Source organism: Falco naumanni, chromosome 4 (genome assembly GCF_017639655.2).
Source record: "Falco naumanni isolate bFalNau1 chromosome 4, bFalNau1.pat, whole genome shotgun sequence".
Classification (NCBI taxonomy): domain Eukaryota; kingdom Metazoa; phylum Chordata; class Aves; order Falconiformes; family Falconidae; genus Falco; species Falco naumanni.
In genome coordinates this window covers 11,909,004-11,933,610 of record NC_054057.1, presented here as the reverse complement: position 1 = coordinate 11,933,610, position 24,607 = coordinate 11,909,004, and the positions used below count along the sequence as shown (strand labels likewise).

Sequence of the window (24,607 nt, the reverse complement as noted above, 5' to 3'; positions counted from 1 at the left end):
TGTTGCAAAAATGCTTCCTTCGCCTACAAAATAATAATCAGTCGTCGGTCTGTAGTGGGTAATAATCAGGTTTCAATGAAAAATATCAGACTACGTAACCTGTCCTTTCACCGTTACATATCTATATATACAACAAACAGCACGGCATAAATATATTTACAATCCCTTTCTTTGACTGAGCATGCTTTACCTATTTATGCAGAAAAGCTCTATATAGATTTATGGATGCATGACAATGTTTCAGCATCAGGCAAGGTTGGTTCTGGGAACAAGATAAAGCCCAAAGATTAATAATATTTCAGCATGAGACCAAAATGGCGACATTTTTTTCTGTGCTCTAAAAGATACAGATGGTGAACAGCGTGCGTTATCGTCTACACAGCATAGGAATATGTCTTTATAAACGTGCAGGGGTACATTTTACCTAGTCTATTAAGGTCCATTTTGATTTATCTTTCAAGTTTCAATCTAAAAATTACGGACATTTCGCCTGAAAGGAAGAAAAATAGGATTTAAGCACACGCTTGCGGGTTTCTGCTTTCCACCTCGAGCCAAATCGGACCGGAGACCTCCGCGGGTGCCCGTTTGGGGTCCGGACAGTCACCCTTCTGCAGAACCGTGCCCCCCCACCCTGCCAGCACGGACGGACGCGCACACACATCCACACCCCCGCGGGAAGAGAGGGAACGCGAGGCTCCCCTCCCCCACAGCTTCAGGCTGCGGTGGGCAGGGAGGGCGGCTCAGCAAAAATGAAACAGACAGCAAATAAAATAAAAATAATTATAATAATTAACAACATAAGAATAATATCAATGAAAAAAATAAAATCCACTGCTTTAAGGGAAAGGGAGAAAACGGCGGCGGGAGCCACGTCCGGAGGCAGCGGCCCTCAGCATCCATCCCCCCGGCGCGGTTGCGGTTTGGCCGGGGCCCTGCCCTGCCACCCCGCTGCCAGCGCTGGCGGGGCCCCGCGGCCGGCTGCGCGCGGCCCCCCGCCTTCCCCAGCGCCGAGCCGGGGGGCGGCCCCTCCGCGCCCACGCGGGGCCCTGCCCGGGGACAGGGGACGGTCCCCCATCGCACCCCCGGGCCGCGGGGAGGGGGCGATCCGCGCCCCCCTGCTCTTCACGCCGGGCGGGCACCGCGCAGCAGGCGCGGGGGGAGGCGGCCGCCGCCGGCGGCCGTGAGACCCCGCTGGGAAAAAAAGGAAAAGAAAAAAAAAATCCCTCTCCCTGCTTATGAAATGCTGAAAAGGCGTCGCGGGGCCCTTCGGGTGGGCGAGCGGATCCTCGTGTGCGTTTGCAGACGAGTTTCCCAACTCCCCACAACGTCATGAAGGGCTCTCCCTTCCCTTGCGCTGCGAAGAACATGTTCTTAACTCTTTATTATTCAGAATAAAAACTTTATTTTTTTTTTATGAACGTGAGCAGCAAGGAATGTATAACTTTCAAAACAAATCTAGCCTTTTCAGCTCCACACGCTTTCCACCTAGCTGGATGTTTACAAGCATAAAGTATTCAAACCGTGATCTTTTTTCCCAGATTTTATTGCATCATCATCATCATCGTTATCACCATTTTTAATAAAAGGAGTTATAGTTTCCTTTCAAATGATATTTCCAACGCGTGCCGATATGCCATCTAACATATGGCCAGGTAAATACCTCCTGAATATTCAGGGTACAGATTTTTTTATATATATATAAATATGAACAAATGGGGATAAATAAAATTTTAAACACTTAGATTATTCAATGTTTGCAAAAAAAAAATATAAATAAATCTGAATGTTCACCAGCATACACACATTGAAAGACTTACACGTATTAATAATTGTCCAGGGAGTCCCTGTCCAAGCGCTTTTGATGTCTTTCTTGCTATTTAAAAGAAGTGCAATAAAAAAAATTGCTTCCCCGTGGGATCAATCATGTACGAACAAATTCACATTTAAGAATTCCTTTTATAGAAAATTTGTTCATATACCCTGTTTTGATAAAAGTGTAGAAGGTAAAGTATAAAGCCTCTGCATACTCCCAAAGTGAGACACAAGGCTACAGTTCAAGAAGATAAATATCCACTAGTGAAACTATAGAGCAATTCAAGCAACAAATATTGCTACGTCACATAAACTAGAAAACGCTTTTACCAAAGGAAACAAAACAAAACAAAACGAACAAAAGAAACGAGAAGAGGAGTGGAGGGCACATGGTGGGAGGAGGAGACAGAGAAGGGAAGGGGCAAGTACTTTCCAAAAGTTGGGGGCTTGTTGTTCCACTTAGTGACTCCTGTCTCTTACAGATGGGTAAGTTTGGGCGCTTCCTGAATTCTTCCCTGAGAAGGATGGTGAGCGGTAAGGTCTGTGTATGTTGGGTGCGGATCACAAGGTCCATGGTGGTGATTGTTGGCCATTGGCCCAGCCCCACTGTAGTCCATGTTGGCAGAGGGAGGATGAGGGAGATGAGTTAGACCAAAGATGGAAGGCCCAGAACTGGTCATGGTTTCCACGTAGTTGCCCCCTACATAGACGGGGCTTCCCTGTATATGTGGATTCCCATAACCGTTGCCTTGAAGAGGATGAGTATCGTATTCAGGTGTCACAGCTGCCGTCCCCGTGTATCTCTTTTGAGGAGGTGGGCAATTATTAAGAGGAGTGGTGTACGATGCAGGGATGCCATAGGTGTTTTGATGAGGCTTGTTAAATGGTGGAGGTGACTGGGGCTCATAGGGGACACTGTTTACTAAAGAATGCATAGAGTTTAGATATCCCCCAGCAGCTGGAGGGACAGGGCTTCTGCTTGGGGACTGTCCTCCTGAAGAGGTCATCATGCCCTTGCCCTTTTGATCCTTTTTGTATTTCATTCTGCGGTTCTGAAACCAGATTTTGATCTGTCTTTCTGTGAGATTGAGCAAATTAGCCATCTCTACCCTTCGTGGCCTGCAAAGGTACCTATTGAAGTGGAACTCCTTTTCCAGTTCTACCAGCTGGGCACTTGTGTAAGCTGTACGGGCTCGCTTAGAGGAGGCTTGCCCCGGAGGGCTTTTATCACCAGCACAACTCTCACCTATGTAAATCACACAAAGAACATAATCAGCATGGCAAACCCGGACACGGCAACCAGAGACAATGGCCAACAACACCAGAAGCCAGCGTCCAGCTCTCAGGCGTGAGGTGGATGTCCACACGCGCAATGAGTACTACCCCATGGCATGAGCTTTGTCGTGCTAAGCCACAAGTCTCAATAGACCTCCTTCACCTCATTAGTGTTACTATATGACTATACTTGCTTCCTTTCAGAATGGCAGCACACAAGTATCTTGAGCTTTGCATAAAGGAATAAGAAAGGTTCAGGGGAACACAGTGGGGTTTAGAAATTCTGAAGGTGAACCTATGGCTCTGTTAATACAGCGGGATCAGAGTCTTTGAGAACTAGCTGCGCTCCATTGCTGTAAAGATCTGCAGCCCTCTTTTTCTGAAAGCCCTAATATATACACAGATGCCAGAAAGTTAGGTATCTACAATATAACGATGTAACATATAAGCATAGAATTGACAGTATGGTGTTTCTATAACATCTAGCATATAGCATAAACATATGGTAGTCCTTGGGAAGTATAATATACATTAAGAAGAACATACGGTGGCTAGGCTTGTGTATAGGAATACAGACGTATTTAAATGTTACTGCTTTTTAATAAAATAAATACATGATATGGAAGGCTGTAAACAGCAATGTTGCCAGGGCTTTAAAAAGCAGACTGGCAAAGACATTTGCTGGTTTTGAACTCTATTTCCAAGGCACATGTAAGAGAAAAAGAGGAAGAGGTTAATATAGGCCCAGCTCCTGGGCATTGGGAGTACCACTGGTGTTATCAGCTGGGGTTTTCTCGAGTAATGAAAGTGTTAATATACACTTCCATCCTGAAGATAATATTTTATGGGCTGAAGTTTATGGCACTCCAGAATGATTTTTGTTTACCAGGCTTGTAACTTGGCCAATCAGCTTGTTAAAATAGGAAGAGGTTCTGACTGCATGCAGGGCATTGATCCTGCCTGCACATGATTATGAGCTATTTTATTCCTGTTACACTTCAGCAGAGATAGGTCACTGTCTTATTAATCTAACAGCACCATGCCAACAAAGTACTTGGGACAGGCCTCTGGCTTAAAGCCTGGGCTGCTCTGCACTGACATGATTTACTGGAGGGGGGATTACCTAGGAAATATGATAGATGCAGGAGCGCACAAGTGGTTTAGCCACCAGGAAACAAAATCACTTTGGACTCATTCTGCAGGGCTGGGAAAGTTTTGCAGGGGGTGGTTTGCTCACTGAGATCCCCTTGTGAGTGATGGCAACCCCTTTCCAAAAGCTCAAAGCAGTCAACTCAGAGAGGAATAAAGCCCCCTCCCACCCTTCCCCGAAGTGAAGGTGGACAGAGCTGCCCTCCTTGCCGCCAGATGTGTGACCAGCCCAGGGGTACCAGGGGAGAGTGGGTAGCATGTTTCATACCTGAACTGGAACTGCTGTTTTTCTGCTTTGTGTTTTGCCGAGACTCTTTCATCCACGGGAATATCTGTTTGGACATGGTGGGCGAGTTAAGAGCCGGACTCTTGGTGGGGTTGGCTGGGGCAGGGTTGCTGCTGGCATTTTGAGATGGTGAGGCAGAGGATGGAGGTGGAGGTTGTGCCTGCTGGGCTGGAGGCGGCTGCGGTGGGGCCTGTGGGTCAGTGAGGCCGGGGGGCTGAAGAGGCTGGCTGGGGAGGGTCCTCATGCAACTCTCACTGACGTCATTGGCCTTGTGGTGGGACACAGAGCTGCCGGGGGACTGGAGGGAGCACGCGGGGCGGTGGTACTCAGTTTCCACAAGTGATGAAGATGGAGGATATTGCTGCTGACTCGCATTATAAGTGAAACCATTTGCTCCTTGGTAGGGGTAGGCACCATAGATTGCAGAGCTGTCGTAGTAGGTCGCTTTTTGCATTTCGTTGTTTCCCAATTTTTATTTCGCAAACTGACAGGGTCTTGACACCCTTGGAGAATAACATTGGCACCCCTCTGTCACGTGGCGCTCTTCCTCCAATGGCCTCTCCGGGCAGACCTGGGGTGTGGGGAGAGCAGAGCAGGGTGAAGAAATGGTACAAATCCATCTTACTTTCAATAGCTAAGTGACATGAAAGCCATAAAAGAAAAAGTGGTCAGCAATATTTAGCAGCATGACTTGGCCTCAGGCGCAGAGCATTTCGATATAAAAGCTGCCTGGGTTTACTGGCAGCTACAAATATGCACTTTGCTGCACTGGGATAGGGGCTTTCTAGGGTTTTTTCCTTTCTTTCTTTCCTCTTAAGAAACAGAGCAGGGCACCACACGGCAAGGCAGTCAATCGTTTATCACCGAGAGGCTGTTTTAATACCAGTCTCTGAGATAAGGGTGATCGAGGAATCAGTAATGTGGAGGGGTTGGGCTGTTCCTTCATTCCAGCTCTAGGATCAAACTCTCTCCTGTAACCGGCATCGTTTTATTTTTAGCCTTTCTCTCCAGGTTACGGTTTTCCATACAACTCGAAAGAAATACGGGAGATTGTTCCTGTCTACGTGTGGCAGGGGGCAGGAGCAGGGTGGAAAGGTTTCCTAGCCAGGGATGCTTCAACATCTCGATCCCAAGTGACGGATTTTGGCTTGTCTGTGAAATGCTCGATAGGAAAATAAACAAAGCCAGCGCCTTCTCCTCTCCGTGCTCACGTAGCACCCTGAGCCGCCAGGTCACGCACCTCGGCAGCAGCGGTTTCTGCCCGAGCGAGCCCCGGCCGCCGCGCGCAGTGGCTCCTGCTCGGCCCCCGCAACGCGGCCGGGCCGCCCCGCGCAGCCCCCGCCCTCCTCCCACCCGCGAGCGGGTCCGGACCCCGCGCTGCACCCGGCGCCGCGCGAAGCCCCTTCAGCGAGGCCAGCGGGGCAAGTTGGGCTCTTTGGCGGCTGTTGGTTTGGTTTTTTCAGCAGTTTTTTCAAGACACTAACTTTTCGTGGAATCAGCCAGATCCTACCTGTTAAAACATGATGGATTGGGCAAAAAACCACACCAGGAACCTGAAAAACCAGCGTTCATCTCCATGACCACGGCTTGAACTTTCCTTCCAACTTAGCGATAATAGGTTCTGTCTTGGAAACTGCTATGTAATTTGATGTATGAGGGTCACTTGGCTAGGGAGAGGGTGGACACAAACCCAGAGAATGCTTCTTCTGCCGGGGCGAATCCCTTTCTTTGCCTCCCCCCCCCCGCCCCACCCCACCCCACACACACACACACTTTGGTCCCCTGTCCTTCTTTCTGGGATCTTTTTTTTTTTTTTTTTTTCAGCCCAGATTAAAGCCTACTGGTCACCTGCCTGAAAATAACCAGTTAAAGAATCCCCCACATTAATGGGAGAGAAGACCTGTGAGTAATCTCCGATCTAGGAGCTCTTTCCACAGGCACTCACATTGTTCTCAGGAATTAAAGTGTGTTCCTCACCGTCCCCCTACCCCGTTGCTGAGAAACAACCACGTCTTTTCGGATGGGGAGCTCTCGTTTCTTTTGCCACTTTCCCTGTACTTAGCAGCTGGATATTTTCCCCCAAAACATCTAACAGGGACAAATGCTTAGGGGCGAAAAGCCTTACACAACATATGCACCAAACGAGCTCCTTCTACGCCTTTCAAGTTATACAAGTTCTTAGAAAACAGCATTCCCTTTGTTGGGTAGTGACAGAACGAAGGTAACACACCTACAGCAGGGCGGCTACCCTGTTATTGCACTAATCGAGCTCTTTGGATGTTATTAAGCTAATAAGCTGATGGAGGTCTGAGGTGCGCGCACCATTTCCAGCTCCTCGCCTCTCCTTCCTGGTGCTATCGAGGCCTGGTGTGATTTTCCTCAATTCCTTTGAAAGAGAAAATGTAGACGCCACTGCCAGAGGAGAAAGAGGAAATAATGAGCCAGCGGTGATTTTACAAAGGCACCCGCCTTTCATGATCGCGACATCAAATATTCCGCCGTCCCCTGGCCGCTCGGCAGCGCAGGCAGCGCTGCGCAGGGATGCGGAGGGCGCTGCTCCCGCAGCCGCCTGCCCGCAGACAATAGGCAACTTTACTCGGAAGGCAAAATATTATTGAAGCTTCGGCCGCCTGCCAGCAAGGAAAAAAAATAATAATAAATCAGCTCCCGCCTTTGGCTTCGCCAAGTTAATCACTTCCTACAAAGTTATAGAGAAGCGGGGGTAACCTGAGGAGCGCCCGGCCATTCCTGGCAAAAGCGGGAATAGCGGGATTAAGAGCGACAACTATCACGATAATAACGGCGCCCTAACGGGACTGGAAGGGGGGAAGGGCGGGGGGGGGGAGCAGTTTGCCACCCCAGCCGGTGCCTGGGATGGGAAGAGCTCTCCTCTCCCCCTCGGAGACAAAAGGCCAAGTACCACAAACACAGATGGGCCCCCAATTTTTCCAGTACCCTTTTAATCGTCTCCATCTCCCATTTGTGCATTACACCTCTCTGCCCCTTAACCAGCTTCTCTCCCCCCCCCCATCCAGACAGCCCGGAGACAGCAGATGAAAGCTGCTAGGGTGAGGCAAGTCCCCCCCATTTCCCCCACTCCCCACTTCAGCTCTCCCCTACCCTCTCCTTCCTTCTACCTTCCCCCCTTCCAAAGCACACCAGTTTTTGCCTTGTAACTCCCATCCGAGCCCCAAATTCTGACTCTAGGATGAAAAACCAGGCAGCCCCCTGAAAGATTTCCTGAAAGATAAAGACAAAGTTGAGAGAAGGTAGGGGGGGTGAGGGGGGAGAGAGGAGAGAGAGCTGCCTGAACACGAAGTGTAAGGGTATCAGTCACTGCCTGGAAGGAAGCCCCAGCTTGTGAACTCTTCTTGAACCGACATTTAAGTCTACGGTCATAAATCACTGGGACATAAACTCCGCCATTCACGACTGATAGCAGCGTATTTGTGGCCTGCTTACCTTAACTTCTGACGACTGAGGCGGAAGCCAGCATGCTCGCGCTCTCTCCCTGTCTCTCTCTCTTTTTTTTTTTGGAGGCGACACAACCCAGGGAGCAGGGGCTGTCTGCCCCAGCCCGGTCCCTGCGACCGCGGGGTGGGCACCGGCTCAGCTCCTCCGCACCCGGCACCCCCCGGCCGGGAGGGGCGAGCCCTGCCCCGCACGGGATGGGGACGGTTGGTCCGGACCCCCGCCTCCCCCGCTCCCCTCCCGCTTCAGGCTGCCCACCCTGCCCCGAGCCGGTCCCCGGCGTGCCGGGCTCCCCCTGCGCGGGGCACGGAGGACAGGGATGTTTCCCAGGGCTGCTCTGGGAAGGGAAGGAGAGAGAGGGAAGGAGAAAGAGGGGTGTGGAGGGGAAAAAGGGGGGGGGGGGGGGAGAAAAAGGAAGGAAGAAAGAAAGGCGGCCGCCTGGGGAAGCCTGGGGCAGGGTGGGGGCAGGGGAGGGAGCGGAGGAGCGCGGCAGTGAAGGAGTGCGGCCCCCCCCGCACCCGGGCGTCACCAAAGTCCAGGAAAATTATGCTAATGAAGACAAACGGCGCTCACAAAGGGTCGCTCTCACCAGCCTCCGGGGGTGCTGCTGGGGGGGGCCTTGGGTTTGTCCCTCTTACCGGTGGGCTTGGGGGGCGGCTGCGAAATAGACCCTCTGCCGCTCCCCGCCGCCGGGAGCCCCGCAAAGCCCTAGCCGAGTCCCGGGGAAGAGGGCAAAGCCCGGAAAGCCGGGGCTGGGTCCGGAGAGCCAACCGAAGCCCACCAGGATCCCCGCTCTGGGCAATGCTTTCAGAGCCACGCTGGAAATCATTAGAGTTACTAATTATTAACTCATGCATGCGTGAGCGCGCACATACACAGATGTACACACAGACACACACACCCCCCGCCCCCAGATATCCCCAGCACTCGGGACGGGCACAGAGGCGCTCACACACACAACACCCCCCAACCCCCACACACACACCCGCAGCCCCCTGTGGGGACGCATGGGCGGCAGCCCCGCGTGGACGCGGGCCCGGTGCCGCACAGCCCGTCCGCCTTCGCCTCCCTCTCCTCGGCAGCGCTGGGGCAGGCGCTCGCCTCTCTCTCCAGCGGCCCGGGATTTGGGGGTGGTGATGTTCCCCCTCTTCCCTGTAACAGAAACACGGCAGCGACAGTGCAAACGTGAACTTAAATGAAGTTGCAGTCCCTGCCCCTCTGGAAGCCGGTAGCTGGACTACGGGCTCCGCACGTTAAGCAGAGGCTCCGAATAATGCCTAGGTGTAAATTTGACGTTACTTCGTTAATTAAGGCGTTACAAATATAACTAGTCCGCTTAAAGCACGAGGGAGCCCGGTGTCATCTTAAAGCACAAACAAAGCGAGGGGGAAGCGAGAAATAAAAAGCACTATAAGGCTGGGGTGGCCTCTTACGCATACCAATGGTTTTTGTCATTTATGGCTATGCAAGATTTATGACTTCATGCACCAAAGCTGTAAACAGAGTACTAAAACAGAAAACACTTGCTCCTTATGGCATAAGTGAGAAGGCACCACATGAAAGGGGAAGCGGGCAGCGTAGGAGGAGAGGAGAGGCAAAAATACCGCGTATGCGTTTTGCTTCAAACAATCCCTTGAATGTCGCATCGGAAGAAAAAAGTCTTTTTAGTCAATAATCAACCCCACACTTTCTTCTGAAACTGCTGATCTGCCATTCGCCCACTTGCCCGACCAAATAGCGAGAGGCAGCGCTGCGCCCCGACGGAGCCCCCGGACCGGAGAGGAGGATTTGGCGAGGGAGAGCTGGGGACTGCAGGAACCTGCGGACGCCGGGGGGAGCCTGCCGGTTTGGGGAGCCCTTGCCGAAAGCCTGGGCGATCTTCTCCTAGGAGTGCGTTTAAACTTGGGAACGATCTCCAGCGGGATATTTTGACGACATGTCTGTATTTAAGAGCGGGGACGAGGAGGGAGGGGGAGGGGATCTTTTTAAAACTGAAGGGATTTGCAAGGGACTTTAATCGTGAGAACCGAAGTGGTTCATAAGAATACTGAAGTATTTCCTCCATTCGTCTTACTGCCTGCAAAGAGTATTTTGCTAGAGTTTGCCTATTAGTTCCGTTTCCCCACGCCCCCTCTGTCCCCAAAGAGGTCATTTTAAACATGAGAAGATGATTATTTTTTTTAATGTCTCCTGTGATGTCGGGATAAGTGTCCCAATGCACAGATCCCCGCTGCTTTTATCTGTTTTTCCCTCCCAGAGGCCGAATATTTTCTTTCTGCTCTATTCCGCGGAGAGCGATAGGGCTCAGCTCGGGGAGGGACCGGCAGCGTTTGGTGCCGATTCCCGGGTCAGAAATGAGCTGCCTTTTCTTCCCGAAGGGTCTCATTCTGCGGGACTCTCCCCGTTTTCATGGAATTACTCTTAGTTTCCGAATAAAATAATGCCTGTAAAGCTTATTGTCCTTGGATGCTCCGAGGTGGAAGCAGGCAGCACTATAATTCGAAACTGATTTGGGGGAATCTCTTAGGGATGAAATAGCAAGGCGAGGTGTTGCTGGAGAAGGGGACCAGTTCTGAAAGTGGTGTCTCTCCAAGTCGTTAGAGAGTTAGGAGGGCATATTAGCTGCCTTAGAGGAGGACTGGACTACCGAAGCAAGCCGCGGCTAATCTGAATTATTGTTTATATTCGCTAACGCTAAAGAATGGCAACGGATTCTTTGCTATTTGCTCAGCAGACTGAGGTTATTTACACAACTCGCCGAAGTCCCCCTCTCCTCCAAAATTCTTCTTGCTTTCTTTTGCTCTAGAGCAGGACTGTGTTATTTATGAGTGTTTTAACTGGGTCAATATGCATCCGAACTGGGTCATAAATCAGAGGAAACGCTGCCAAGCAATTGAGCTGCAATTAAAGCTTGCATTTTATTTTTGAGGCGCGTTTTGACCCATTTAAAATACGGCAAAGCCAACCTTGGCTTTTAAACACACAGCTGGGAGCGAAACAGCTCTCCTCCCCTCGCCGAAGAGAGACACCGGGTTTAAGAAAGGACAACGTGCTTCAGTATGGCGAGAAGGAGAAATAGCATTTCTTTGGGTCAGTTCTGCTCGGAGAGCGGCTTAAAGAGCAGGAAAGCGAGAAACCAGCCCTAGCATCTCTGCCCTGCAGGTCTCTGCGGAACGGTCGCCAACAGCTTCGAGTGTAAATAACCCTTTTTTGTTGTTGTTTTCAGCGGAGTTTTTATCATCGTTGGCTTTTCTTCCTCTCTCTCCCCCTCTTTGTGACTCCTTAGAAGATGAGTAATTACAAGCACCCGGTAACTGGGCACAAAATGGTGCGGCAGGAATAGGCGAAAGGCACGGAGCGAACTGGAGGAAAGCAGGTCCCAGCGCTCCGACCTTTCCCAAAGCCGGGACACACCGAGGAAATGTCGTTTTATATAGCATTTTGCTCTCCTTGGACAGCCAAGTAATCTTTCATTTTCGTCATTTAAAGTACATTCTTTATCTATAGCTACGCACACATGTTTATCAATATATGCAAATGCTTACATATTTATACGCAACAATATATCTATATTTATGTAAACAACGGTATAGGTATGAATTTAGGACTAGTGTATGTTCTCCCAGAAGATAATGTCCACTCCTCCCCATTTTATTCTCGCTTTACAGATCCACATTCGGACAGAGGGAAAGAGAAAAAAAAAAAACACCCTCTATTTCCAGGGCTGATTTATTGTTAGAAGCCATGGCTGGCTCCTGGTTCAACTCCTCCTCACCGCGAGGAAATAAAGAGGAGCCTCTCATTTGAGAAGGGGAAGCTTCACCATAGAGCTGAGCGCCCATGCAGCCCTCCGCACACGGTAAACAAAGTACCACTAAACCATCATAAATAAAATGGCAGCACGATCGCATAGTCATCGATTTACGGAGCGGCAGCGGCCGAACAAACACCCATAAAACAACAACGGCCGCCGCCGTCGCACACTCGAGCACGACCCCGACCGAGGAGCATCCCTCCCCGCCCCCCCTCCCCTCATCGTTTTCTCGACTTCCCCAAATACATAAATAAATAAACACACAAACAACATACTAAAATAAAATAAAATAAAGGGGAAAAAACCATCCAAACACGATAATAAAAGAGGCTTCCCCTCTCTAGCCAGTCTTAAATAATTATAAGATGGCAATTGAGGGGCTGGAGCAGAGGCAGCTGGCCATCAACAGCAGTGTGGGATCTCTATGGAGAAAAATAAATAAAGAAGCAAACTCTCCCTGCTCTGCTCGCTGCGAGGGGAGAGTTGAATATTTACCGCAGCAAATTGAAACAAAGGGGGAAGCAGCCAGGCTCCGGGTGCACACACACCCGCACGCACACACACGCACTCGCTCCAGCCTCTGCTACTGACCTTTGCCTCGAACAGCAATAACTCACCACATAAATGAACAATCAACGGAAATACCTTAAAATAAAATCCATCCTTTCTAACGAAGCATTTCGTCCTCTCGGCTCGACAATAACCTTTCCATAAGGAACCAAAGCTGTCAGCGAAATGGCCAGCTCTTGCGGGGACGGTGATGGGGGCAGGAGGAAAAAAAAAATAACAGAAAGCAGTGCTTGCTCTGAACAGAAACTGGAAAAGCGTAATCTCAGACGGAGCCAGACCGGGTCTCCACTCCAAATGCCACAATAATGCGCTGTATTATGTGCTCACGTGGTCATACGTCAACTTAAATCCTTTTATTTGAAATAGGGAATCATTGAAGGAACAGGGTTTCTTAGCGCGAGCCTTTGCTTTTTAAAGCCTTAACCCAATATGTTGAAGAAGAGTTTTAAGGGAGGGGAAAAAAATAATCCAAGAGATGCAGATGACGGAGAGAGAGGGGAGATTGGTTTGATTCTTTTTCCTCCCACACCAATATTTCTTTACACAAAGCCCATTGGAAGGTAAGAAGAATACTTCTTAAAATATGGGATTACGCTGCACTTTGATACTTAGCCTAATTAATCGACATTTGCTCCCCAGGCCCGCCACTCTGCTCCACATCGCATGTCCTCTGCAACCCCCTAAGAAAGTCCAAATCTTAATACAATTATTTCCAGCCCCCTTCTAAATGGGGCGATTACCAGACTCCCCCCACACCCTCAGCCGCCTCTACCCTGCCATTGTAGAAGGCTTGCTCAACTCCCACACGCTACATCAGGGCTCCTGTAGAAACTAAAAAGACCTATAATTACCTGACAAAGGCAAAAAAGAGTCTCTTCTAAGAGGCTAGTTGGTTTTTGTCCTTGTAACACACTATGAAGAGTACACCTTCCTTCACTGGCGTGGCTCTGAATTTTGCAAAACCTTTTGGGACCTTGCTGTTAAACCTGTGCTTACGCATTTCCTATACAGCTAGTTTGAGTGATGCACAAAATTATAGGTTTCTAACGATGAAAAAAAAAAAAATTGGGGAGGGGGAGCTTGCTGCCTAAGGGGGAAAAATAAGAAAAAAAGAAAAGACCAAAGTTGTACGCAGCCCCCGAGCCACGCAGCTTCTCCTGTGTGTGAGCACACCACATCTTCCCTGTAAGATTGTTTAACTTGTGTTATTGACACAATAAGCTAATCAAACAAAAGAAACCCTCAACTCACATAGCTCTTCTGGAAGGAGTCAAAGAAAATCAGATAGTTCACGCTTTTAACGTGCCCCTAGTCTGGTTCCGTGACTCCAGCATTTTACATCATGATGTATATACACTTGCCTAAATCTTTCCACCATCCCCCATGAGCTCGTAGAGAACTTTCAGCTAACTGCCTATCTCTTCTTGCAGCTTCACCTGCACTCCATTAAACAGAATGGAAGGAGTGTTCTTTCTAAGGGCAATTTTTAGTGTTACGGACAAGCCTTATATACTCTCACTTGGATTGTAAAAGTGGGCCACTGGAATTTAAACCCATCAGTAGCAGTGTGTAGTAGTGGACATTGCAGCAAAGTCAGCGTGACATTACAACAGAGAAAGAATTTGCAATTTTTCATATGGAGGTGACTAAGCTAGTAGCAGGGTATATGGATATTATCCCGCACTAAAAACAGGAATAAAAACTATCCACCTTTGGAAAAGAGACTGTATTAGCCACACACGACATGCCCAAGTCTGTAGCTATCAGCACGACTGGTAACTCCTCAGCTCTCGCACTTAACGTAAACCAAGGCTGATATTTATTCGAGGTGGATTCACGGCTCTTTTAAATACGATGTGTTTAGATCCCATAAAGAAACACAGAGAGAAGTTCTTCTGCAACAATGAAACTGAAATTAATGGGGAATGGAGCAGATGTTGAAAAAAGCAGAGCAAGTCTTTCTTGGGGCTGTTCTAAAAAGTTATCGACTGCTTTGCGTCAAAAGCAGAAAGATGGCTTTAGAAGTTACAGTCCTGAGCAAATAGAAAGTACAAAAGCAATAAATCACAATCATAAGTCAGCTTAAATGCCTTAACGCTAGCTATGGCTATTGGCTTCAAAACCCTGTTTCTATGAACATCTTTATTAGTATTAATGGTCAAGTTAATCCTAAAACTACTGCTTAACAATTAACTTCGTGTATGTAGTGGGGAAACTAATTAATTCTCAAAGAAAAGTAACTTCTTGACGTGTGAATACCTTCCACAGGGTGTGCTTTGGGAGGGCAGAAGGGGGAGCCTGCCTAACTTTATGCTGTCCTGGATCGCAGCTGAAAATTATTCCCTTCCGCCGATTTTGGAGAAAGCTTGCTTTGGTCTAGTATCGTGATTACGAGTTTTCAAATACAAATTCAAATGATTTTGCCTGTCGGAGACGCTGGATTTCCCCATATATTGCTTTGTCCCAGTTCCTGGACATTCAACGTTGTGTTTTATTACCTCGATGATTTGGAGACCTGAAACATGGTTCCTAGCAGAAAAATGTGGAGTTTATCAGTAGGTCTGCTACTGATTTTTTCTGTGCTTTATGCACATGGCTTCGAGCTGAGCTGAAATTCCAGGCTCAGTAACAACAAACAGATCTGAGTTCATAACGTGCCTTCATTAAGAGAGACCCTTTGTGCCAGCTCTGGCATCGATAGCCACTCTTAGCATTAATGCTATTTACAGTTACCTTCAATATAATTAGATTTAGAATTTTTACTGTCTTTCAAGTTTACTTTTATGCCAGTTGTTAAAAGGTAAGCCTATCACTCCCATGTGGAGGCGAAATGGGAATCACAGTACGATATAAGCATTTATTTCCTTGCTTCCTCGAAAGATTTGAAATCTGCTAGGACGCAGAGCTGTTTACGTACATCTGTGCGTCTGATAGAGATAAAGTTGGTCTTTGATCATTTCCAAGCAGATAAAGGGAATAGAGCTATCGCCTGTGTGCCCTTATGGGAGAAGTTCTGCTTAGAGTCAGCTGAGTCTGCCAGTGTTGGGTCCGTTAAGGAATCCCAAATATCTCTGTACGCAATGCTATGGGTACATGCCACCGGAGGAAGGTTCCTTCGTACCGTATTTTCGCTTTTAATTTCCTAACACAAGCGTGAATAGACATTTGCAGCGCCTTTTTGTAGTTAAGATTTAAGCAGCCCATTAAGCCAACACAAAGAGCCCTTGTAGTCCTGTAATTTATGGCCTCTTTTAAAAGGTAGTAAAATATACTAATTGTACATCAGCGTCCAAAAATAAGCAGGTAAATCTAGCAGGACTTTGAGCTAATTCTGTGTAATCCTCCCCTCTCGGCGGCCGGCATAAGAAAATGGTCACTATGAAAAGCATTACATTTCTCCTGCCGAAGGACCAAGCGCATCAAGGACTCCAGCAACTCTGAACCACCAGACACAAACCTCCGCCCGCTGCAAAGCAGGCCCGGCCAGACAAACACCCGAAACTTACTCGTTAGCCATTCTAGTGCATGCACGCAGACAAAAAAAATCAGGTTTTCTAACATCCCCTCATGCACTCCACGTTTGCAGGACTGGTTGCGGAACTGCTCGAGGAGGAGGCAAACAGACAAGCCGCGATAAGCCATTCAACACCGAAATGGCTCCAACCCGCTGCCCTTCGCCTTACGCCTTTGATTTGGGAAGGAGCTAAGAATGGACAAAGAAATTCTCAACCTCTTTCGCTCTTCAAATGACTTTGCATCCTTCCTGTCCCCAATGCCTTTATATGGATGGTGATCACTCAGGTCCCGTACACTTCTTTGTCTGCCCAGACACGCGCATTCACCACCCACGGAAGATGAATAGAGCCAATCCAGAAAAAAATTCCAGCTAGGTTAAATATTTATCACAAACACAACAACAACAAAAAATCTCATTCCAGCAGGCTTCTTCTGCATGCAGGTACTAGGCAAATGGCTTCCTTACAGCTGCGATCGGCGCAAAAGCAGCGGCCGGCAGCCTGGCCGCTTCCCGGCTCTTACCTCCTCCAGCTGCGCAGAGTTGGGCTGACGCGCTCCCAGCTTCCACCGCCCCAGCCGAGCGGCTTTTTTTCGGGGCTCCCTGTAAACAAGCAACAAACAGTGCCTTACCGGGGCGTGCAGGGGGGAGGTATTTTGCCTCTTCATAGGCAATACATGGTTTGCCGGGTGCGCTGGGAGAGCCCCGGAGCGGGGTGGGCAGGGATGGAGCGGGCGCGGGCTCCCGGCGCGGAGCGTGGGTTCCCACCCGGGTGAACAGCACGGGGAGCTGAGAAATAAAAGCGTGCGGTTGTTGGTTGTGTGGGGTTTTGGGTTTGGTTTGTTGTTTTTTTTTTTTTTTTTCTTCTCCTTTCCCGTAGACAGCTATGCCTTCTGTCTCCAAGTGTTTGGAAATATTGTCATTCCAAACTCTTGTTACATGAATGTCTGCTTTATTTTCCTCTGGGAAACTTTTGTTTAGGATCATTTAATCAAGAACAGACATTAAACACAAGTCGTGGTGTTCATCTCTGCTGAATAAAACGCGGAAAGGGTTCCAGTTTAAATGCGGGGTGTATTGTGGTTGGGCTTTTATTCAAATGGTTAGCCGGGGCCCGATCCTGTCACCACTAGTGCAATAAGAGACTAACAACTGACCTCACTGAAGCGGGATCGGGCCCAAAGTTGGTGTTTTTTTTTTAAAAAAACAAACCCACCACACTGAAAGCCATTGAAGGAGAAGGGAAAAAAAACCTGGAAGGCTTCTCTTCCCCTAAAATAAACAATATTGCACAATCCAAAAAGACAATAGATTATTGGCATGCCACTTTACATGTATCACGTTTACAGAATTTGTCAGATATAATAATGTACCCTTCGTATTCATTCTCGCTAATAAAACCCATCTAAAGCATCTTAAATTTGTCAGTAAATGTAAATGCTAATAATTAAATAACACAGTTCTTGCGGAAGGGTGTCATCTGAGCCTTGGAAATATTGTCTGTCTTGGGAGAACTTTTAGAGCAGAGGCTTTGCTTTGGTAATTTAGTAGTTCCATAATGACGCTAATAATTTTAGATTTGGTGTCGAACTTCAGTCTACATAAAATCATGCAATAATAGCCTACTAAGCTGTTTATTGCCGTCTCATAAATTTGAGAGCGCTGACTGTTAAAATCTACTGGCAAACACAAAAGAAAATGGAAAGTTCAGTCTGCAATCACAGATCCCGGGCGCTGCTGCCTGGGTTATTCTTGTCTCTACCTTTCGCTCCCCTCGGCTCCAACACAGGGGGAACCCCCTGGCATTTTAGGTTCAAATTCATACCTTAGCCGGTTTGATCCCTAATCTATAGTCACGTTACAAACGGCAATAATCGTCGATCAAGTGCGTCGTGACTGGGTTGCCCCACTCGTGTTAAATATGGAGCGTGTATCTGAAAATGGTGCCAGAGACTTTCAGTTATTTATTTTGGAGCTATTAAGTCACGCTACCTTATTTTACACTGCCACAGTCCTTTAAACTATGCTGCTTCTTGAAAGAGTTGTTAAGTAGCAATAAAGCACTCTAAAAACGCTATGAATTTTTTTTTTAATTAGTTGTTATCCCAAACTCTAATATTCATTGCGGCACTTTAAGTTCGTACATAAATCGTTCAGACTAATGAGTCATAGAGAAAGTCGCCCATGACTTTTCCTTTACAATGCTCACTGCCTTTCCATTGCTTTTTTGGCCCTGCATTAGGAGCCGGTGATTTATTAACGCCAGGAAAATTGAACAAAGCAGGTCCTCCTGCACTGTGGCACCCAGCCTTCCACAGTGTGAATTAGAACATTATCGAATGTGTTTGCCTCGGTAACACTTAATCACCAAAAGCCGTAATGTGACCACAAGGCAGCTAAAACAAAGATTTAACATTTCTAAATATTAAACTTGTTAAGCAAACGCTCAGCAGACAAAGCAAGCACAAACAATTAAAGTCATCAAGCTAGAAATACACACTACCTACTTACCAACACAGACCCTACTGCTTGCTTAAGAAGTTTAGAATCTTTCAAGATAAATCAGGTGGGTTTTTTTTTAAAGGGAAGGGGAAAAAAAAAGAAAGAAAGAAAGAAAGAAAGAAAGAAAAACAAACTCCAGTAATAAGGAGTTGAGTTTCACTTCTGAGAGAATCACTCCTAGTGAGGACTGACGGCCACAGATCCATTCCTGACTATCTGCATTAATTATTTAATGAGTCACGTGACCCTAAAGATTAAAATTTCAATATCTCCCCCAGAACAGACGCAACACCTTTATCTGCGAGCGCAGGGATCCTTGTACTTGGGTCCCCTAATCTCTGCTGGCTGTCAAAGCTCCTCAGCTTCTAGGGATAGTGCTTGGGCATCAATAACGCGGGTTTGTCCCGCTCGGTACAGCGAGATGGGGCAGCTTTACACACACCCCCGCTCCCCCAAATTAGCCAGTTGAACCCAGATCCTTATTGTCTGCAGCGGGGCGGGAGGGGGCTCTGCGCACTGCTGGCAGGGGGACAGGAGAGCATCAGGGCGGCGTTCTCCGGGCTGCCCTCCGCGGGTCAGAGCTGCCTGTCCGCGGGCCCGGGCGGAGCCAGGGTGGCTGCCCAGGTCCGTGGGGAGGTGGCCGCCAAGCCTCCCCTGCCCACGCCGGAGCCCCGACCCACCGGGACCCGCGTGGGCTGGGCTTGGGCGCCCGCGCCTCGCCGCGCCCGAGGGGACGGCCCCGGGGCACCCCCGGGAGGTCCCACCCCGCCGCGGCCCGGCCAGGCCGTGAGGCACCGGACTGGGCGAGAGCCCCCGCCTCCCCGAGGCCGGCCCCGGCGGAGGTGTGGGAACGGCGGCCGGGCCCGGGGCTGCCCGGATCGGGCCCCAGCGCGGGGCAGGGGGGGACCGGGGGGTTGGAGTTCCATGGCAAGCCTGTCAAGATCTCTGCCTGTGTGAGGGCTCCCCCCACCCCTTCCTCGTTTACAAACACTGTCCAAGAAGGCCACGGGGCGGTGAGGACCCTGAAGAAGAGGGGGGGGGGGGTAAGAAAGAAAGAAAGAAAGAAAGAAAAAAAGAAAGAAAGAAAGAAAGAAAGAGAAGGAAGGAAGGAAGGAAAAAAAGTCTCAGCATTGCGTAATCCTCTAATGCAGGATGGCTCTAGTTATTAAATACCACAAGGCGCTTGTCACAGCTGAGTTCCCCGTGTAATAAAACACCAGGTATAGCAAGAGCTTGCAGGAGGAACGAGGAGGGGGATCTTGGAAAAGGAGCATTTTTCTTGGTGGGTGGAGGGGAGGGGAGGTGGGTACCGGAGTTAACGGCGTGGCCGTCCCTGCGGCCAGCAAGTGACTCTGAGGTGACTTGGTCTTTCTTTGAAATATTGACAAACTTCCACTTCCAGCTTTTTGGGCCGCTCTCGCCTTTGTGGCCAGAGCAGATAAATCCGTGTGTGAGAGACACTGGGAGAGCGGGAGGGAGGGAGGGAAAGGGACATTTAGGTCCAAGTGCCGGATTAAAAAGAATACTGTCTTTAAAGGTCAAGGGTTTGAAGGGTCAGTCTGCTCCTCTAAAAAAAACAATTAATGAGATAGAAAATTTGTCCTCTCGGTGAACTCCCGGTTGCCTTAGCAAAGGGAACACAATGCGAGAATTTAAACTGGACGATGTAATTTTCGAAGTTATTGTAAAGATGGACGGGTAGCAGAGGGCTCCCAGCCCCGGAGCTGCGTCCCACTCCCAGCACAGGCACAGGGGGAAGGTTGAGGGGAAAAGGAAAATGTACCTTAAACGATGATAATCTGCCATGGGGTAATTTGCAGTCCGCCGTTCAATCTCCAGCAAGAGAGTGCACATTTTTTTAGCAGACAGGCAAGATGCTGTGTCTTTACACATGACCACTTTTTTTTTTTTTTTTTCCCCAGGAAAATCCTTTGCGTCTTCACAGACTTTTCCAAGAGAATGCCTTTCAGAACCGCTGTTGAATTACAAAGAAGTATTTATTGTAGGAGGTGATTAATGATTCTCGCTAAAATTGCTATTTGCAGCGTGATTTCATTTCTTTTTACAATGGGAGCAAACCAGGTTTATACACATAGGCTGCACACTAAAGAAATACTGCATCCCCAGTTAATACATTTCAGCTGGAATTTTGCTCAGTTGTGCTAACTTTGGCTCTAAATATGTTGAGGGATTCTCAAGCAATAAACAAAACTAAGAGTTACACGCTTGTGGATAGTAGTTACCTCACAGCTGTATTTTTCCTCCTTTATAAGGAGGTGGCTGGCAATTCAGGACTCAGTATACAGCAATATGTGAGTGGAAGCATGCTGTTCAGGCCTGCTTCTTGGTCAGGTTTGGAGAGAGCAGTGTTTGCTGAGGGTATTTAAAGCTGCCACCTCTCTGATGCTGAATGTGTTCTGCCAGTGGCATGTTACATTTTTCTCTGTGACAATCCATGTTCCATGGCCAGACAGGGATGCTGGCAGTACCGTTGCGGCCTGGTGCCACCTCACCCAGGGGGTGATGCTGCACCTGGTCCTGGTGGCCTCACTCAAGCGAAGAGAAGCACTGGTTCCAAAAAATGCCTCTCGGATGTGTCTGGGTAGGTAAATAAGTCCTGGCCTTCAGGCCTTCCCTGGAAGATTTCCTAGCATTTGAGCTTCTTTCCAAGCCTTTTCCTACCCAGCTGAGTGCTACTCTCTGCTGTGGAAACCCTGAACAAGGCTCTCCCTTAGCAGCTCCACTTTGCCTGCACTCCTGGAAGCAGAGAGGTGCAGCCTGATCTGGAACCACTTGAACCCCATTTATCCACAGTTGTCTCGATAATGTTGGTCAAGTAAAACTCTTGAGTTGTACCCAAATTCATGTTTCTGTTCAGGCTTTCTAAACAAATTTTGAAATAGTCTTAAAAAGAAAATAAAAGGAAACAGAAACAGAAAAGGCAGCTTAGAGAAACTTTAGGTTACCGCCCATGGATCCCCCTTCAAAAATGCTAGCCAATAGAGAAATCATAATCAGGTGAAAATGAACGAATAAATCACGACTGGCTAAAGATTTAAAGTATTATCATGGGGAACATGTATGACTTCTCCAGCAAAATCTGTAACGGGAGCTTATTGATTCCCAGTAGAAGCACAGTTTCCCTGTAACGCAGCTGAAAACACACGTATGGAGAGGGATGGAGACCTGGACTCATTCTGCCACAAGTCCGCTACAGAGAATACCACTCACCTATACAATGCAGCAAGACCTTTCCTCGTCCTACAGCGCTCTTTTTCTCAGCCAGGCAATTAGGAGTCAGGACGTTTTTCACTATATTTAAAGCAACCATTACCTTATTGACAAGATGAATCCAAGTTAAAACAATACGATAAACCATTGTTTTTAATTCCTGGTGCCTACACCAGCCAAGCACAAGGTGGATGAAACAGCACTGAGTGGACTTGTGTTTCAAGCATTTAATTCTTTTGTACAGAATAATCTTTATTACCAGCACCTGGCACTGTTGTACATTACACCAAAAATCCACAAATTGTACATGGACCCAAACGATTTAGACGGTGCCAAATATGAAGACAGCAACAGCCTTTATAGCAATATTTTTTTAAATAAATGCAATAGGGAATGTGGAGAAAAACTAATAGATCACAGCTACTGCGAGGGCTACACTTAAAACCAGTTAAGTTACCTTTGATACATAAAACATTTCCCTTTGAACAGTGTAAGGGGACATTTTTCGCAAGTCTTTAACCTTCTGTGGACGTGTTCGTTGTCTCTGTCGTGTTGGTGTGTGTGCATTTTAGCGTATGCACCCTCACACACACGCACGCACACGGGAATCCACGAACACGCCATGAAGCAGCGCTATTCAAGTCAATGCCTTACACAAGTGTCTCACGAGGTTTTTGCTTTGTTTTAACCGTCTTTTATTTTTAAAGTGTTCTCTCTCTTAAAAAAAAAAAAAAAGAAAAAGAAAAAAAAAAAAGAAAAAGGAGTCCGTCTTAGGTACAGAGAATTCGTCCGTGACAGCATCCAGCCCCGTTTTACACCGAGGGCAAGAGAGTGTTTCCATAAATAGAAAAAAATGATGGGCATGGAACCATTATCTATATACAATGTAGACAATCGTCCGGGTTTTGGTTTAAACATGTGCCCGTTCTTGGGCACGTCTCGTCTTCCTTTCCTGCTCCTGTTTTGTTTTACACAGTTGTTTGGTCCAAACGGCCAGCCTCCACCACGGGGCAGCTGGAAAACCCCAATAGATAGGTAAATATATATATATATAAAAAAAAACCCACAACAAACCAAAACCAAAAACAAACAAACAAACCAACCCCCACGTATTTATAGCGCAGCTGCGTTGGGTGTAGCCCCATCGAGAGGATGGGGGTGGCCTTGTGTCTGTGCTTTGGACTGCTGGCTCAGTGTGGACTGGTTTGAGGAGCGCATCTTTGTGTTAGGCAGTTTATGGTCTTTCTTCCACTTCATGCGCCTGTTCTGGAACCAGATCTTGACCTGGCGCTCGGAGAGGCAGAGGGTGTGCGCGATCTCGATGCGTCGTCTCCTGGTCAGGTAGCGGTTGAAGTGGAACTCCTTCTCCAGCTCCAGGACCTGCTGTCTGGTGTAGGCAGTGCGAGACCTCTTGGGCTCCCCTCCGTTGTAATTGGGATTGACTGAAACGTGCACACACAGGCGCGCACACACACACGCACGCGGAGGGGAAAGAAAGGGAGAAGGGGGGGAAAGCGATGGAACATAATCATTATATAATAACTTGACACCAGGTTCGCATAAGATACATAAACGGCAAGAAAAATTGTTTCACAGCCTATCGACGGTGGGGACAATCGAGGAGCAATAAAAAATGGTGATGGGCATTTGGGTTAGAAGAAAAGCTTCAAAGACACATGGCCCAGAGCCACTGCAGGGCAATTAAATTTATGGGGGCTATAATTACTGCCCTAACAGTTTGGCGTCTCGTAAATCTTTTGATAAAGGACCCCGGATACAAAAGGTTTCTCACTTTCTTTTTTTTTTTTTTTTTATTAGGAAACGCGGAGGGAGAAGGAGGGAGGGAAAAAAATCCACACACGCAACGACCCATCCCGGCCGCGGGAGCACCCTCCCCCCTTCCCTCCTCTGCAGGCGCATCCCCACCTCCCCCTGGCAAGGGCAACTCACCCGTGCTCACGTGGATCTTCTTCATCCAGGGGTAGACCACCGGCTCCTTCCCCTTCAGCCCGGGCAGGCTCTTGTCGGGCAGCAGCGGGCAGCCGGGCCCGGTGCCGGCCCCGGCGGCGGGGGCCGCTTCGCAGCGGCGCTGCAGGGCATGGCCTGGGAGCAGGGGCTGGGGCGGGCCGGGGTGGCCCTTGGCGGGCGGCGGCGGCGGCGGCGGCGAGGCGCCCGGGGGCGGCTGCTCGGGGCCCGGGGCGGCGCTGCCGGCGCTGCTGTAGCTGTAGGGCGCCTGGGGGTAGGAGGGTGCCTGCGCGGGGTAGAGCGCCTCGGGAGGCGGCCCCGGCGGCCCCGGCGGCGCCGCGGGAGCCTGGTAGCCCGGTTCCCGGCGCGGCCGCGGGAAGTACTCGGGCAGCGCTGGGCCTGGGTGCGCGGCGTGCAGGTGCGGCGGCGGAGGCGGCGGCGGGGCGTGCGGGTGCGGGTGGTGCGCGTGGTAGCTGGCGGAGCTGCCGGCGCTGCCGCTGTGCTGCGTGTACTCCTCGCAGGGAGGGAATTTGGGCTCGATGTAGTTGGAGTTTATCAAAAACGAACTCATGGTCATTAATTTGTGAAGTGCAAAAATACTAATTTTTCTCGCGTTGTCGTTTTTCTGGGCTCGGCGAGGCCCCTCCCCTTCCCCCCCCTCCCTCCCCTCCCTCCCTCTCCCCCTCCCGCTGCTGTCAAGTGCTCGCCGCTGCCAAAGTTTGGGCCTCCAGCTTCCCCCCACCCCTTCCCCGCCGCACTCCCCTCCCTTCCTCTCTTCCCACCCCTGGAGCGCCTACAACACACACAACACACACGCACGCACACACACCCCCGCACCCCCCGCCACCCCATCACCACCTGACCGCCACCGCCAATTACCGCGCGGGGCCGCGGACCCCGGATCAGGAAATGGAAGGAGGGCGAGCGGCCGCGGGGCAGCTGCGCGCCCACGGACCCACGGCGGGGGCCGCTCCAGGGGGCCGCTGCCACCGCGACCCCTCCCGGGGCGGCAACTGCC

General features: G+C 49.2%; 2 protein-coding genes across 4 annotated transcripts; both read right to left on the bottom strand.

Annotated features, from left to right (window-relative positions):
- Nucleotides 1-1,225: 1,225 nt before the first annotated feature.
- HOXA3 (homeobox A3) lies at nt 1,226-20,909 on the bottom strand. 3 transcript variants are annotated; one of them, XM_040592667.1, is made up of 4 exons: nt 20,177-20,909; nt 16,416-16,494; nt 4,505-5,093; nt 1,226-3,058 (listed from the first exon to the last, which is right to left on the bottom strand). In XM_040592667.1, exons 3-4 carry the CDS (start codon nt 4,974-4,976, stop codon nt 2,289-2,291), a joined length of 1,242 nt encoding a protein of 413 aa, XP_040448601.1. In that variant the 5' UTR covers nt 4,977-5,093; nt 16,416-16,494; nt 20,177-20,909; the 3' UTR covers nt 1,226-2,288. The 3 variants fall into 3 exon arrangements, with proteins under 3 accessions (XP_040448601.1, XP_040448602.1, XP_040448603.1); XM_040592668.1 differs by lacking the exon at nt 20,177-20,909 and having other exon boundaries at nt 16,416-16,624; XM_040592669.1 differs by lacking the exons at nt 16,416-16,494; nt 20,177-20,909 and adding an exon at nt 12,453-12,668.
- Nucleotides 20,910-21,836: 927 nt separating this feature from the next.
- On the bottom strand, nt 21,837-24,220 carry HOXA4 (homeobox A4). Its single transcript, XM_040592670.1, has 2 exons — nt 23,575-24,220; nt 21,837-23,066 (listed from the first exon to the last, which is right to left on the bottom strand). Exons 1-2 carry the CDS (start codon nt 24,164-24,166, stop codon nt 22,738-22,740), a joined length of 921 nt encoding a protein of 306 aa, XP_040448604.1. The 5' UTR covers nt 24,167-24,220; the 3' UTR covers nt 21,837-22,737.
- Between the last annotated feature and the right edge of the window lie 387 nt (nt 24,221-24,607).

What these genes read in the sequence shown, in the direction of transcription:
- HOXA4 (XM_040592670.1), bottom strand. Translation starts at nt 24,166, where the DNA reads ATGACCATGAGTTCGTTTTTGATAAACTCCAACTACATCGAGCCCAAA. An exon ending in GAAGATCCACGTGAGCACGG is followed by an intron (nt 23,067 to 23,574) that starts GTGAGTTGCCCT and finishes TGCACGTTTCAG; the next exon opens with TCAATCCCAATTACAACGGA.
- HOXA3 (XM_040592667.1), bottom strand. Translation starts at nt 4,976, where the DNA reads ATGCAAAAAGCGACCTACTACGACAGCTCTGCAATCTATGGTGCCTAC. An exon ending in AAACAGCAGTTCCAGTTCAG is followed by an intron (nt 3,059 to 4,504) that starts GTATGAAACATG and finishes TGATTTACATAG; the next exon opens with GTGAGAGTTGTGCTGGTGAT.